Consider the following 17,195-nt stretch of genomic DNA (forward strand, 5'->3'; position numbering starts at 1 on the left):
CTTGGTGTATCTCAACATTATGCATAAATAACAAACCCGTGTTGAGCTCAATCGGTCGTCGAAGTTGCGAGATAATAATGAAAGAAAAACACCCTTGTCACAACAAATTGTGTGCTTTCAGATGCTTGATTTCGATACCTCAATTTCTAAATCTGAGGTCTCGAAATCAAAGTCGTGGATAATTACTTCTTTCTCGAAGTACCACAATACTTCAGAGGGAGCCGTTTCTCACAATGTTTTATAATATCAACCTCTCCCCACAATATGAGAAGCGTTACCGCCGTAACGCTTCTCAGACTCAAATTTGTGTGCTTAAAAACTGATATCTACAAAACCACATGATACTACCGAAAAACTGCTGTATTCTGACCAATCGTTTTTAGTGCCTTAAATTTTAAGAGTGATCACCAAATGTAAACCTTCCTTTAAAGGCAGTGGACACTATTGGTAATTATTAACATAAAAACTTTCTTGGTGACGAGTAATTGGGAGAGGTTGATGGTATAAAACATTGTGAGAAACGGCTCCCTCTGAAGTGACGTAGTTTTCGAGAAAGAAGTAATTTTCCACGAATTTGATTTCGAGACCTCAAGTTTAGAATTTGAGGTATCGAAATCAAGCATCTAAAAGCACACAACTTCGTGTGACAAGGGTGTTTTTTCTTTCATAGTTATCTCGCAACCCCGACGACCAATCGAGCTCAAATTTTCACAGGTTTGTTAATTTATGCATATGTTGATATACACCAAGTGAGAAGACTAGTCTTTGACAATTACCAATAGTGTCCACTATCTTTAACTACAGATCAAAAGGATAGATAGTTTTGTTTTGTTTAGATACTCACAAAATGGACAACAAAACTGCACATTTTTCTGAGAAACATTTTTTTTATTTATACATGGCTTTCCAACATGGTAGCACTGGTTACTGACAAGTCAAGGTGTGTCTGTTTGAAATCTACCAGGGTCGATACTTTAATTTTATTTTATTCATTCTAAATGAAGTAGTAAACGGACAGGGGCAACTGAATTGGAAATCTCAACATATTTGGGTTAAAATTAATTGTTTGCTGCAACCCGAGAAGACAGACAGTTCTTATGTGTGTTTTTTTTTTTTTTTTTTTTTTTTTTTTTTAGATGCAAAGGCGATTTTATCAAAACAGTGTCTTTTGTTTTCACTTGTTTTTTTACAGGACACAATTTCAGTAAGCAAATTTGGTGCCTACTGTAGCAGGAAAATTTGCCTGAGCTTTGTAATTAACCTATGCAATACAAATTAGAGTATTTAATTTGTTTTTGTTTATTTATTTGATTCCTTATTAGGAATGTTTTTTATATTATGATCACTTCACAATTTTATAAACTCGTCTGAAAAGAGGCAAACAAAATATCTGAAAATGCATCTTCACTTTCTGAACAATTTGTGAGTACAAAGTAACCTTGACTGTGAACCAAACCTGTTCATCTTTCAAAATCACTGACATACTTTACAGTGTGCTTGGAAGGACATAGTGAAAAGTTACCAAAGGGCACGAGCAATTATTGCGTAGAAATGTGTTTCAAGAAGACTGAGTGTGAAAAAGAATCAAAATTAACACCATACTATGTGGTGTTAAAAAAACAAAATATTCTGCCAACATAATTACATTAGTGTTATTTTAACACCCACGGTTTCAATTTAACACCCACATTTTTGCAGTGTTTAGCAGTTCTGTTTCATTGCTTCGACTTTCTGTAACTGGAAAAGAAATACACCCTTCTACCTGGCACAGGACTTTACTTTACTTTTTGGAAAAATTCTGCAGGATATTATGACATGGCATTGAGTTTAAATACAAGCACACAGTTATTGCTTAACGAGTTGAACATGTTTTGTAATCTGCCATAAACATTGCGCACTTGGTAAAAACCCAATTTTTTACAAAGCTGCTTAAGCACAAACAAATTCTGCTGAGCAAGATAAGCCGGACACCAGTCACAGGTTGTACATGTGACATGGTATTTTGGCTGGTTACCTAAATCTGGTAAGCATAATTGCTTTGTGCTTAGCTGCACTTTGTGCATAAGCAGCTTTGTAAAATTAGGCTCTGGTTTTAAACAGTAAAGTTTAGTACTGCATCAAGGAGAAATGCAAAATTTAACGTGTGGCATTAACTCAAAGTTGAACCCGGAGTTACCGTCTGTTTAAATTTGCATTCCTTATTCAATCAATAATTAAACAAATAATTATGTACAATACTATGTTTTGATGTTTGATTTCCAACTCATATAAATTTCTTGCTGATAAATTTCCCAACATGGGATAAACACAGAGAGATAGAATTTCAGTAAGCTGAAAAGCACTCAAATTTGTTAAGCACAGAAAAAATTGCTTAGCAGAAGTTAAAGGTTACCAGCCAAAACACCATGTAATTCAATATTGCTTGTATGTGGTTCCCACAAAGGAACAAATGTAATTTTTAACTAAAACACGCCTGTTATGAAACTGGCAATCGGTTTTACGTTATGCATTGTGCAAGAAGATGCCCATACCAAAGTATGCATTTAACTTACAAATGATTTTAACCTAACCTGTGCCAATCTTTTTGTTTAGCAAATAGCCGAGAACCAGTGAAATACAATATACATGTAACCATAGAGACGTACGTGACATACATGACCAGGTATTTTGGTTGGCGACCTACTTTCTGCTCAGCAAAACTTGTCAGATTAAGCAGAAGCTTTAAGGACATCGCCATTGGTTTTCCAAAAAACTTGTAAAAAAATTATGTGAATGCGCTTTTCTGCAGAGCATTGGACGTCCTTACTAACGTGGCATCTACTGTACGCAGTAAACCACAACGCAAATAAACAAAAACAGTTACAACAAATATTTTTACTTTAAGAGCTGGCATTTGATTTCCTCTTGAGCCTTTCTCTCCAGTCACCTTGAATCATCTCAAAATTGGCGTTCTTCGTCGACAACCCTCTGAAAGTAACGAAACAATAAGCGCGAACAGAAATGAGTACGAGCACAAATCCAGAAATAACACGAAATTGCTTTATCCTTCGGATGGGACATAAAAGCCATAGGCTCTCTGTGTCGGGTAATACACATAAAAGAACCCAGTGCATTTACGAAAGGCACCAACAGATTTGGGGTAAGTTGCAAGTTGGGGTATTCAAGGTAAGTGGATCACAAATTGATCTTAGAATAGTCACATGGAAGTGTGAGGGATAAAGCAACCTGGCACCGCTTCATCAAAGCTGCTCCTACTATTCCGTCCAAGGACGAAGGATGATGATGATGACTGCCACGGTCATAAAATGACAGACCCCTTGCATGGTAAGATGGAGCCCATAAATGGGACAAATTTGAAAATTTGTTCATCAGCAAATAGAAAGACTAGATTATTTCCAGAAAACTTTCAGGAGATCCAGGGAGAGCTGGCAAAATTACTTACACAGCCATCTGCTCTTTCTTCCACTGAGCGATCCTCTTCTGTGCGACAACATTGGGGTCGTCTTCTTCATCCTCCTCCTCATCGTTGGCCTTCTCTTCTCGCTCAACCTCCTCCTTGATCTGCTGCCACTTCTGCACTAACGTCAGGGGAAGCTTGTTCTTTTTACTTGTGGACTTCTTGGTCTTTGGGATGGAGGAAAAACAAGAAAAAAGGGATTCCATAACAGAGTATGTCAAGTCAAAAAGTTGAGAATTTTGAGTTTTGATATTTTTTTCGTAGATCAAGTTTTTGGCCATGACATGAATCCTTACTCACTGTGAACGTAGATGTATGTGATTTGAAAATCATAGAGCAATTGTTTTAAGATAGTCGCAGAAATTCGTTTTACATGCTAAAGTAATTTTTGTGAAAGTGTTCTAATTTGTCATAGTTATATTTTTAGGGAATAGAACAGTTTGTGTCTGTGAACATTCCTGACAAGGGCCCAATTTCATAAAGCACACAAATTTGCTTAGCATGAAATTTCTTCCTTGATAAAAACAGGATAACCAACCAAATTTCCATGTGATTTTCAGGATAAGCAAACAACAGCTGAATGCCAGTAACAAGCAATATGCAACAAATTAAAATTTGATGGGTAATCTTGTTTTTATCAAGGAAGAAATGTCATGCTAAGCAATTTTTTGTGCTTACAGGATTTATGAAATTGGGCCAAGGTCTTGCGACCATAGGAGATCTTGGCTTCACAACTAGAACCAAAAAATTAGAAACGAAATGAATGAAATATTCAATACCTTTTCTTTCTTCTTTTTTGTCTTGCCCGTCACCGGCTGTGCACCTGCTGTTGGCAATCCTGATGATAACGAGACGCCCTGGGGAGGGGCAGCCACTGATGGAAGAGCACTGTACAACACTGGGGCTGAGTAGTTAGAATCTGCCATGGTTGCACTACCACTATACAGGAGCTGAGGTTTACCGATGACGGTTGAGCTGGAGGGCGTGGCGGAAGAGGATGGAATGTCCATTCCTTCGTTGATCATCTCGGGGTGGTGTATGGGTACGGGCGGAGGGGTCATCGTCCTGGTGCTATCGCAGGCGCCCTCGTCATCTTCCTCAGGGGGAGGCGGAGGGGGCGGGCTGGGTGGGAGAGGGGGCAACTCGGGTCCCGAGCCGGAGGGGAGGGGTGGAGGTGGGGAGTCGGGTAAGGGTGGGAACAACTCGGTACCAGGGGGTGGCGGAGGGGGTTTATGGTAGGCAGACGGGAGGGGAGGGTTGGGAAGGGATGGGGCAGATAGGGATGGAGGGGGCACTGGGTCGGGAAGGGGAGGGGCGGGTATGGGCGGGGCGGGGGTCTTTGGTGGAGCTGGTGCTGGAGTTGGAGGGATGTATGGAGTGGTGTACTCCATAGTTTGGGGTTCGGGGATTGAGGACGAGGCGATATAGGTACTATAGGCTGTGAAATAATACCAATAATTGATAAAAAATATTTAATGACATTTCGACACTAGCAGAGACTTTCTCGAAGAACTTAGCCTACGAGAAAGACTCTGCTGGGGTCGAACTGTCAGGCCATTCACCTTTCTGGCATTACACCATGATGGTTCTTTTTATTGGTAAGCAGGTTGCAACAAGTCTATTTTCTAATAATAATTGACAATCAGCTTTGCAATAAACTCCTTGCTTACTGTTTACCAACATAGTGTTTTCACAGGTTAGCAACAAACATTTGTCTTTAAAGACAGTGGACACTATTGGTAATTAAAAAAGACTAGTCCTCTCACTTGGTGTATCTCAAAAAATGCATACTTATGCATTTTAAAATAACAAACCTGTGAAAATTTGAGCTCGATTGGGTGTCGGAGTTGCGAGATAACTATGAAAGAAATAAACACCCTTGTCACATGAAGTTGTGTGCTTTCAGATGCTTCATTTAGAGAAATCAAATTCGTGGAAAATTACTTCTCCCGAAAACTACGTCACTTCAGAGGGAGCCGTTTCTCACAATGTTTTATACTATCAACCTCTCCCAATTACTTGTTAGCAAGTGAGGTTTTATGCTGATAATTATTTTGAGTAATTACCAATAGTGTCCACTGCCTTTAAGCAATTTTAAAGCATTCTTCGCTTACAGGTCTAACAGAAGTGCTGCTAAATCAAGCCAAGAATGGTGACCGTAAACAAGATTCAGTGCTATTAAAGGTTAGAATTGGTTCTTGGCTCAAAACTGATAAACAACTCTGCAATAACAAAAGATGCAAAGGTACTCGGTTCGTATTTAGCACTTTAGTAAGCCCTAGAGTGTCTTAATTAAAGCATTCATTATAATGTATCATGTTTACTTTTTCCTACAGGTATGCGAAGGTATGTTCAAATTATGAGACCATTTATTAACATGGCACCATGCAGCGGTTTAGTAGGTGCTGTGGTGCAATCTACAGCCATCCAACACAGGAAGTACCAGAACGAACCCCTTCTCTCTAACGGTAAGTTAACTGTTTTATGCATTACTTAACACATGGTACCTACGGTTTTACCTCCCACCCCAAACTATACAGACCCCCACCCCCCTCCCAACATCAAATCTAAAACCGTTACCCCAAATCTCGTACCTTGGCTTTGACTGGTATCCTGCACCACAGGGACCAGTGGTGCAGACTGCACGTACTGCCCATGCTCCGTTCCTTGTGTCAGCGACGCTTGGTTGAACAACGACTGGGACGCCGTCTGGGCAGAATTGGTCGATACCGATGTCTCCTCTCCCTTGTTCTCGCTTAGCGTCACGGCATCCATCGGAAAGTCCCACTGCGATGTTCCTGTCTGATTGTCCGTGTAGTAATATTGCTTGTGCTCTCTGTATCGAATCAGGAGAAGGAAATCCGTAGCGTTAACGCCTGAAAAATACCTTGCAGTTTTGTTTTTTTTTCAATCAAAAAACATCTTGCAATTTTTTTTTCATTGATCAAAAAATACTGTGCAAGTTTTTTGTTTTCATCGATCAAGAAATAAATTGCAATTTTTTTTTTCTGACCTGCTTACTCTTATGCAATAGGGAGAGAGAAAAACAAATTACTGAATTTTTATTAATATAATTATTTGAATGAATTGAAGAGAGACTTTTGCAAATTAAAGTCAAGTCCCAAGCCTCGAGAGTTTAGAGGGTTCTCCTGACTTGATAACTCATGAAGGCACCAAAGGCGATCACCTCCATGCATCAGTGCCCGTAAAATGCTTGACAGTAGAAATTAAAATTGTCTCCATGGTGTGCTCTTTACTGAGGAGAAAATGCCTTGGTGCCCTTGCCCTTTCAAATACAAATCATACAGGCCTGAGCGATAACTGTAAGATGTTTATGTTTATAACACTTTGTACTTCTGCTTGGCGTTTTGTTTTAATTATTTGTACAGAAAACAATTTATTGACCCGATTCCTCTGCAGTCATAACCAGAATAAAATATTGGTTGCCCCATTTTGTGGGTCATTGTGGCACTTGTGTGTCATACCTGGTACTGGGCATTTGAAGCGTTTTAAAAAGTTGAACCCTACAATGGCCAGCATGACAGCCGTAGCAGCTTGTGACACTGGCGCACAGGGTTACCGGTAATACATGAAAGGCCAAATACATGCACAGTGTATGTACATACACCATACAAAACCATTTAGCAAAAATTCTATTCTGGCATTGGATGAAATCAAAACGACACATTGAATTCCTTCATTTTTGGATTGAACCAACGTCCTCCAGCTTAACATGTGGGCGCTCTACCAACTGAGCCATCCAGCATGATGTTTGTGGTTTCCCTTTTTTGTCAATATCTTTGTTCAGGGGTTGCGAAAACCACTGTAATGCTGATTTATAGGCAACATTATTGAGAAAGATGAAAGTTCCAGTTGAATACAATCGCTATCAAACTTTCATAGACGATATTTTCCAAATGAACGTAGAATCCATAAGGTTAATTCGTTTGCAAGAATTAAAATGAGATTCTTCTCGCTCTTGATTTGTGCTCAATTCTGTCTGATTTAACAAAAACTGGCCACACCAACCAAGAAAGAAAAAAAGAAGGACAAAAATCAACACCAAATTTACATCCACAATGAATACAAAATGAAAAGATCTTACTCAAAATGAAGTTTAAAGAGATTTCACTGACCGGCACCGAATCCACTTGGCGTCCGAAGGCGTGGCATCAAAGGCTTTCCGTTCCGTTGGCTGGCTCCTTACGACGCTCCATTGAACTTCATTCTCACAGAGGGACAGAGGGGGGCTAATTTTCTTTTTTCCGTTTTTTGTTTTCAATTAATGGATTTTTGTTTGCCTTATTCCTTTGGTCATTTTTATTTATCATTCCCAGGTCCAAATGTACTTTCAAATTTGTGCAAAAACCTGCGATAAAACAAAATAAACATACTTTGTCTCTCCATCCAATCCCAACCCGAAAATTTCCACATAAAATTGAGATAAAAACACTGTTTATCATTACCTAAATGCCCCTATACTTAAACATTATTTTGCCCCTATACTTAAAAATTATTTTGCCCCTATACTTAAAAATTATTTCTTCAGGAATTTTCTGCGTGATAATATTACCATGTTTCATAACTAATTCCTTCGATTAAAAGGTTCACAATTTTTTAGCGTTCGTAATAGTGAGAGTGGGGGCGTCGTCGTTTGACTCCAGTCAAAATTTGTCCACCGGTGAAAAGTTCAAGCCAAACGGTCGTCGCAGCAAAGTCGTAGCTCCTCGTTGTTTTCACTGTTGGTAAGACTTCACTGTTCACAGTACACACACACATATCCACACCAAATATATCTTTCAGGTTTTGTTTAAGTGCGACAGTGGGGTCGGATTTTAGTCTGACCCCAAATCGTTGCCATCTCGACCGTGACATCATGTCAAGAAGTAGGTGCAAAGTTTTGTTTGGCAATTACTTTTTGTGATTTTTGTTTTTGTTTTTGGAGGAAAGTAGAAGAGAGTTGCTTCGTACCTGTCCCACGTGCACGACCAACCGGAGGGTGTCGCTTCCATCTCGTAACGTTGGAGCTCCCAGTCAGACGACTTGAGGTGACGTAGAAGGTGTTTGGAATCCAAGAGACCCTCCCGCCAATCTCGCACTCGCACCTAGCGACAAAATGGACGGGAAAAAAATTATGTTAAGTCGTTGCAAAAGTAAGTTGAAGCACTGTCAATTTCTTATTCAAGAAAATGTTGTATATCATTTTGAATCCTGTATAGTTATTCATTTAGTATTCATTTAGTTTTTGCTTTGTACACATCCCCCTAGTGTCAAAGTTGCGACTTTTGATTCCTTAGTCGAGTCCTGACGACCATTATTTAACTAAACGGTTAATCCTGTCGCCCAACTTCTACAAAATAGTTGCGACTTCCTGCTTGGTTAACCAATTGTGTCGCTCAGGACTATTCACAAAAGCATAATTTACTTACGAAACACAATCTGACATAAGTGACGCAAACCTTCAATCCTGCGGCAAACAATATGCTGCAATGCATCTTGGGAATTAAAAATTAGTCGCAACTAAGTGCTGAACTGGTCGGTTGGTAAATTTCACTAGTCGCCCAGGCTTAGGTCATAGGTTAGATCAGTACAAACAATTGATGGGAGGTCCCTTTTTTTCATTTATTCGTTTAGGAAAACATAAACAGTAGATGCACAACCATATGAAAAAAAAAAAATTAAATTTGAACTTCTTGCAAAATCAGACGTATTTCTTACCTCTTTTTCCACTAGCATTATCTGAAACTTGGTCAACTCTGCCGTTGTGATCCCCAGAAAAGCCAACTTGTTGCTAAGATCCAACGACAGTTCAGCAATCTCTTTCTGAAAGTTGAACATCAACGAAATATCGAAAAGGTATCAATTTCATAGGAGATAAGAGTAACTATGAATATAAATATGAATAGTTGACTTGCAGGTACAACCATGTGTGAAATCTATTTTGAGGGAGTGTTGGCTCTGAAAAGAGCCTGCTTTGGTCTTGACGTTTTGAACAGTATACTCTGCTCGGCGTCAGAGCTGGAGTCCAGTGCACTTGACCACTCGGCCACGACACACTACCAATTCTCAGGCCTGTATGCTTCGTTTTTGTAAGGGCAAGGGCACCCAGGCATTTTCTCCTTTGTAAAGGGCACCGTATGAGGAAATTTGTCTACTGTCAGCATTTCAAGGGCATGAAGGCATTGACCAGGGGGCATGGAGGCGATCACCTTCATTGCCTCCTTGAAGTATCGGGCCTAAGTTAAGTCAACCACTACAAATGAGTGAAACTTTTAAAAGTTTTGTCATTCATGGGACTCTGTTTTTAATAACCCACAGATTTTACATCCAGTTGCCATGGGGACGTATCTCTGTACCTTCATCTCCGCTTCCTCTTTGATCTTCTGCTTAGCAGCAAGGTCATCCAGCTCGGCGTCGCACTGAGTTCCGATGTCGTTTGTCTCCACAGTGGATTTGGTTCTGAGATTCTCAATACGTTTCTTCTTGATGGCCAGAAGATTCACTTCTCCTTTTTCATCTGTGGGCGATCGCAATAAAGGTACGGTCATAAAACATAGTATTGTCATCTTGGTGTAACTCAACATAGGCATAAAATAACAAGCTTGTGAACATTTTGGGCTGGCTTTTTCTTTCGACTGAAAACTTGGTCTCAACAAAATTATCAAAAAAGATACGATGAAAGTCACATGAGAAAGTTTCAGCTGAAAACAGTGCCTGCTTGCTGAGAAAACAGGAACAAACTGTCATGGTAACTTTATACAGGCCTTGAAATAACTATAAGCACATGCAGCAATTGTTGTGGTGCCCTCCAGAAAGTTCCAAAGATAAATTTTTCCCATAGAAGTACCCCTTACCAGATGTGGATTTTTTTCACGGTGGATTTCGATTTTATGAAATGCGGAAAATAGATCCACGGAAGAGTTGCATGCCTGATATCCACTGTGGAAGAAGTCAAAGAGCTTCACACCTATTTAGGGAACTCAAATCAACATGTATGAAACTTTATTACCGTATAACTCTAGAGTTTCCGACGCTTTGCGTTTCTTGTCCACTGAGCACGGACTAGAGGCTCCATCATCGAACTCCAACTCCTTCAACTCGGCCTGCACAGAAAAACAATTAGGTTATCAATAATAACATCAATAACGGCTTCTTAAGTAAGGCTTACATCCGTCACTCAGCGGCGCTCAAGGTGCTTCAACATTCAGAATTGTCCTGCAAGATATGTGGGACTCTTTTAAATAACGTAAACTACAAGATACCGTGTTGCAATATGCTGCCAATCACAACAAAAACACCTTGGCGAACCCCTTCTCTTTTCCGATAGGTGCACTGGGTTCTTTCACGTGTGTTACACAACACATGGGACCATTGGCTTAACATCCTATCCGAAGGACAAAGCATCATGTCTTGTTTCAGGAAACATGTGTCACAACTGGGGCTCGAACCCACTGATCAGAAACACCAGAGCTTCAGTCCGGTGCTCTTAAAGACACTGGACACTATTGGTAGTTGTCAAAGTCTAGCCTTCACAGTTGGTGTATCTCAACATATGCATAAAATAACAAACCTGTGAAAATTTGAGCTCAATCGGTCATGGAAGTTGCGAGATAATAATGAAAGAAAAAAACACCCTTGATTTCAAGACCTCAAAATCTAGTTCTGAGGTCTCAAAATCAAATTCATCAAAAATTACTTCTTTTATATGAACTATGTTACTTCAGAGGGAGCTGTTTCTCGCATGTTTTATACTATCAACCTCTCCCCAGTACTTGTTACCAAGTAAGGTTCTATGCTAATAGTTATTTTGAGTAATTACCAATAGTGTCCACTGCCTTTAACCGCTAGGCCACGACATGCCACATATTTTCATTCTTATTCAAAGTTATGGTCACATTCAACAAACATACCTTCCGTTTCTCAAGGGCCATTTCCAACTGCTCGTCAATATCCATATCATCGTCCTCCGGTCTGCTTTCCCCATTCCCATTGGTCGGTTCCACCTCCTCCTCCATAAGCATTGGTTTAATCTGACCAATCGTGGAGCTGCTCTCATCTGAAACAGCCTCCGCCTCTTTGATATCTGCTATGACGCTTTCAGTTCCTGGAAGACTGTCCCCTTTCACAAACATCGGGTATTTTTTCGCTTCTGGCTTTTGCAGCTCAAACTCCTCTTCTTCAATTTCGGGCTCCGGCGAAACATCGTACGCTACCGCGCCCAGTCCATAAACAGGCAGTTTCTTTGCTTCTTTCTCAACGATTCGGTCGCTAGTCTCAGGTAACTTCTCCGTTATTGTGTCCTCCTTTGTTAACTCCTCCTCCTGTTGCTTAGCAACACTTTCGGTTGCCACAACAGGTTCAGCAACCTCTGGATCATGTGCTGTCGTCCCATTGGGTAATTGGTGGTCATATGACTGTCCTGCTAGCTGCTGATTGGCTGCTTGGAGGGAAGCCGGTATCTCCCAAGTGACTTCACTGGTAACCGTGTTCCAGTAGTAGACACAGTTTGTTGCTTCGTCTAAGAGTTCTTGCCATTCACCCAAATCTCCTGCAATATATAAAATTGAAAAAAGTCAATTTTGCTTCACAAAGTCTGCTTACCAAACAAATGAACAGGATACCAGTCACAGATGGACAGCACATGTGAAATGGAACTTTGACTGGTTATCATGGTTATATTATTCTGGAATAGGGGCAATGGAGGCCCTGTGCCAAATTTCACAAAGCCTGTAAGCAAATAGCATTAATAGGTTACCAGTCCAAATTACATTAAATTTGTGTTTACTCAATTTTTGCTTAGCAAAGAAATTTGTCAAGCAGTATTTTTGGCTGAACATCTTAATGCAATTGGGCCAAGGCCTTCGTGGCTGCAGTGGCATTTCAAACCTGACACATACCTGCTTCAGTATTTGTTGAATCTGCCACGCCTTGTTCTGGATCTGCATATTCACTAGGTGTTGATGTCACATCGCTGGTGGTTGACTCCACGGCTTGGCTAAGCGTTGAATCGATGTGCGCGTTGTTCTGAGGCGGGGCATCTGCCGCTTCTTTGGGCAGGGCTTCGGAAGTCTCCCCCGAGGGCACCGGGGAATCAGTACCATCAAGGGCATCGATTTCCTAGAAGTAGAGACAAAAAACTTATAACAATTAGTGGCTTATTAATTTTGGTTTTTACCCATACACCGATGTGTGTTAGCACTGTATACTCAGTACTTTCCCGAGTCCTGTGAAAAAATTACAGGCATATTACCTGGGTGGGATTCAAACCCACGACCCTTGCAATTCTAGAGCAGTGTCTTACCAACTAGACTACCGAGGTTGCCCGGCAGCTAGAGGCAGTTCGAATCCTATGTTTTGGCAGCGGGTACCGCAACGATATAATAGATGTTAAATTTTGCATCGGGGATAAAGAATGTTAATTTTAGTGGCTTCTTACAAAGCGCTCATATCCATCACTCAGTGAAGCTCAAGGCGCTTCAACATTCCGTATTTTTACTAGCAAAGTATGTGGAGGCTACGTTTGAAGCATGAGACCTACTCCTTTAAAGGCAGTGGACACTATTGGCAATTACTCAAAATAATTATTGGCATGAAACCTTACTTGGTGACGAGTAATGGGGAGAGGTTGGTGGTATAAAACATTGTGAGAAACGGCTCCCTCTGAAGTGCCCTTCCACAAAGTAATTTTCCACAAATTTGATTTCAAGACCTCAGACTTAGAATTTGAGGTCTGGAAATCAACCATCTACACACACACCTGCTCGTGTGACAAGGGTGTTTTTTCTGTCATTGTTATCTCGCAACTCCGACGACCAATTGAGCTCAAATTTTTACAGGTTTGTAATTTGATGCATATGTTGAGATACACCAAGTGAGAAGATGGTCATTGACAATTACCAATAGTGTCTAGTGTCTAGTGTCATTACACCATCAGCATCAAGGATTCAAGCCTATTTACATATAAAGACAGATATTTTTGAGCACCTGACTGACGGTCACCATCAGACCCTTAGAAGTGGTTTGATAGATTGAAACTTTTATTTTGGTTTGACTTACCGCCAGAAAATCAGCTACTTTTGCGTCGATCTCATTCTTTGGTTTAACGGCTTCTTCTACAAAAGAAGAATATTAACAAAAAATAACAATCAATAAATCCCCTTCAAAAATCTTAAACAAATCGTTTGTATTTATTTGCAAAAAGGCACTTGAGTGGCCATCTTGATTTTCTTCCGTTCAAATCAATGTAATCAAACTGAGGCTGAAAAAATAGACTGGTTCCCTTTTTTATGCTGAATATTAGCATCCATTAATATTTATTAGATACAGGAAACATGACCAAAGTGGCAGCAGCATGATGAAAAGATGGATGCAATTGTTATCAATGTAACCAAACTGAGGCTGGAAAGAAAAATAATCTGGTTCCCCTTTTTTATGCTGTATATTAGCATCGTATAATGTTATTGGATACAGGGAACATGACCAAGATGGCGGAGCTGTACCTGTGTCTCTTTGAGGGTTATCTTGACTATCTTCGTCGTCGCTGTCGCCATACTGGGCAAGGAGGCCACTCAGAGGGTTGTGATCTGAAATAATGGAATGAAGTCATTAGTCCCAAGTCCACTCATCAGGGGTTCGTTTTGGCGATCAGAGCCAAAACTGTTTCGGTCATTAAAGTGATAAATTCAACCAAAACAGTTATTGGTTACCATCGTCAAAACGCAGCCCTGTTTTGCTCAACATAAACGGGTATGAAAAAACAGGCATGGGATTATTTGAAGACACGATATTTGGTCATGGGGAACAAAAATAGGACAATTTTACCAAGTGCAAGGGCTAACCTACATAAACCCATGGAGTAAGCTTTAACAGATTTTTGAATCACAGTCTTTCAGATTTTTTCAAGGGCAAACAAACAAATCAGACTTAAAGGCAGTGGACACTATTGGTAATTACTCAAAATAATTATTGGCATAGAACCTTCCGTGGTGACGAGTAATGGGGAGAGGTTGATGGTATAAAACGTTGTGAGAAACGGCTCCCTCTGAAGTGCCATAGTTTTAGAGAAAGACGTAATTTTCCACAAACTTGATTTCGAGACCTCAGATTTAGAACTTGAGGTCTCGAAATCAACCATCTAAACGCACACAACTTCGTGTGACAAGGGTGTTATTTCTTTCATTATTATCTCGCAAGTTCGATGACCGATTGAGCTCAAATTTTCACAGATTTGTTATTGTATGCATATGTTGAGATACACCAATTGAGAAGGCTAGTCTTTGACAATTACCAATAGTGTCCACTGCCTTTACAGTAGGATGAATATTATGCCTGTATTTTGAAGCCACAGAGGGTTCTTTGTCTTGGTACACCTGCAACATTTTCCCCATAGAATCTTGTACTTTCCAAGAAGCAAAATAAAAATGACCTTGCCCTATCAAAGATGAAATTCAAGGCCTGAGAAATTGCATAGGTGTTAACTACGTACCACTTTGAGATCTAGATGCTTCTTGGAAAGTTGCTCCAAACACTCCTAGAAGACAACAAAAAAAGACAGGGTGAGGAGATAAGATGCTTTTAATTTTATGGAAATTTATTTTCAATCACATAAATGAAATTCCATTAAAACCAGGGATGTGATGCCTGGCTTTGCTTAGCTTGTCTGTGGATAATGCGTATTCCTTCTGGGGAAGTTTTTTTTTTTCTTTATTGTGGTTGGTTTGGTCTTTTTTTGTGGTTCTAGAACAAAATGGTCAGCCATTTTGAAAGTTACTTACTGTCACTATTGGATTTCCCTGCCAAGGTTCTTGTCTTTTGCTTCTAATGGTTTTAGTGTACCGACCCCACTGAAGGTTTTTTCCTTCATGTGTCTGACCGCCTAGCCGGGTACCTCAGTACTTTGCTGGGCGCTTGTTTATTGTTGTATTCTGCATTAAACTATTGTATTGTTTGTTTTTGTAGATCCTGTGACTTGTAATTGTTCAATGTTTTTTATTAATGTTTTCTGGCAAATAAAATTAAACAAAATGAAAAACCTGCCCTCCAAACCAAACAATAAAACACCCCAAATATAAATAGACCCGTCTCCTTGGGTGCAAGGCGCAACTAACCTGCCGCTCCTCCATCTTTCTTTGTCGACGACGACGCGGCACCAATCTGAAGCTTGGTACGTCTTTTGGGGCCACTTTCAAAGGGCCGCTCTCGTTTCTTTCCCATGCTGTACCTCTGCAACAAACCTTTGATTGTCCGCTCAGAACTTGTTGTTGCCGTTTTCTATTCCGTTACTTTTGTTGTGAACATCGATTTTCTTGTGTTAATAGGCCTAACGAATGTGTTGTCCTGAAAAATAAACACAAATACAAATTTTGTAACAATTTTAAAGATTACATTTTAGTTACTGGTGACGGTAAAATAATCCAACCGCTGTTTTGCCATACTGCATTTTCAGAATTGATTACCCTTTCAAATAATCATCCAAAATCACAGTTTAGAAAAATAGCTGTTTATTTACTTAGACAAAAGGAGATAAAGTCCAAAATCGTGTTAAAAAAATCATTATTTCAGTAAAACCCTTTTCAGAAAAATATCCGTGACCTGCCACCACTTTATTAACTATTTATAAATAGTAATACTATTACTTGGGCCTAGTAAGTATCAATTCTAATTTAGTTAATTAGGCCCCCTATCTATTCTATCTATGAACTATGTCAAATGAGATATTTCTTCTCCAGAAGACGATCAGAGCATACTGATCGAAACGTCAAGTTAATCCAACGGTTCTTTTCAGAACCACCCCAACTCATTTAGAGATTGTTATTACATGGTGTTACCGCAAACTTTCCTATATCTTACTTCCACCATGCAAAGTTTCAAATCCTACGAGATATTTCTACCCTAAATAATATTATTTAATTTAATACTAATATACGCTTTTATTAAATTGTTATTAATTTAGTGGCAGTGCAACTGCAAGCAACAACTTAATTTACAACAAGATTCAAGAACTTAAGAAGGGAAATACGAACAGGGCCATGACTGTTAAGTTATTTTGAAGGGAAAAGTTTCCGTACGGCGCCACCACTTTTTCATTCGATTATATGAAATAATAGAGTATCTAATCATCTAATTAACCTCAATGAGATATCACTTTTTGTAAAAATTAGTGAAAAAGTGGTGGCGCCATACGGAGAGTTATCCAATTTAGCTTGCAATGCATATCACACAAGTTACCAACCGTGGAGGTTTCGAATGGTGCAGCCCATCACACCCGACAGGCACAGTTTGAGTTTGTTCAGATTTACACACATGAAACCTCAGCCAAAATGGTGCGTACGGACACTGATTAACTACTAAAAATAGTACGACCAATGAACGCATATTAAAAGGGATTATAAACTAACAAATCTTAACGTTTAGATCTTTCTTACATCAAATATCAGACACATTTTACTTACGTTTCAATTACGACTTTATTTTCGGTGCCATTCCGCAGCCGCCATTGTTTAATATGAAGTAATGAAGTAACTGTGTTAATCATCATCCAACCACTCTTATAACGAGTCGTTTCATTAGATCAACTGGCCTTCCGTCCGATTATTTGCCCAATCAGACTTGTCGTACTGCTATGCTTATCAATCATCAAAGCTTCCAGGTAAACGTCTTACCATTGGTCAGAATATCACACCCAGGTCCCTTTAGTCCAATCAGCGACGCTTTGTTATATTTTGCCGCACCACCGCAG

At 39.7% G+C, this 17,195-nt stretch overlaps 1 protein-coding gene across 1 annotated transcript; it reads right to left on the reverse strand.

Moving 5' to 3' along the window:
• Positions 1 to 873: 873 nt before the first annotated feature.
• On the reverse strand, positions 874 to 17,122 carry LOC117305041 (formin-binding protein 4-like). Its single transcript, XM_033789745.1, has 15 exons — positions 16,909 to 17,122; positions 15,565 to 15,793; positions 14,943 to 14,987; positions 13,957 to 14,040; positions 13,514 to 13,569; positions 12,355 to 12,574; positions 11,368 to 12,005; positions 10,467 to 10,560; positions 9,814 to 9,974; positions 9,176 to 9,280; positions 8,429 to 8,562; positions 6,052 to 6,293; positions 4,237 to 4,895; positions 3,443 to 3,624; positions 874 to 2,967 (listed from the first exon to the last, which is right to left on the reverse strand). The coding sequence occupies exons 2-15, from the start codon at positions 15,668 to 15,670 to the stop codon at positions 2,880 to 2,882; spliced, it is 2,814 nt and encodes a 937-aa protein (XP_033645636.1). The 5' UTR covers positions 15,671 to 15,793; positions 16,909 to 17,122; the 3' UTR covers positions 874 to 2,879.
• Positions 17,123 to 17,195: the final 73 nt, after the last annotated feature.

Source organism: Asterias rubens, chromosome 22 (genome assembly GCF_902459465.1).
Source record: "Asterias rubens chromosome 22, eAstRub1.3, whole genome shotgun sequence".
In the NCBI taxonomy this organism is placed as follows: Eukaryota; Metazoa; Echinodermata; class Asteroidea; order Forcipulatida; family Asteriidae; genus Asterias; species Asterias rubens.

Excerpts from the sequence above, each read along its gene's own strand:
- LOC117305041 (XM_033789745.1), bottom strand. The coding sequence starts at position 15,670 with ATGGGAAAGAAACGAGAGCGGCCCTTTGAAAGTGGCCCCAAAAGACGT. Across the intron at positions 4,896-6,051 it reads GGATACCAGTCAAAGCCAAG|CCTATAGTACCTATATCGCC; the intron begins GTACGAGATTTG and ends ATTATTTCACAG. Across the intron at positions 2,968-3,442 it reads AAGAAAGAGCAGATGGCTGT|AGGGTTGTCGACGAAGAACG; the intron begins GTAAGTAATTTT and ends CGTTACTTTCAG.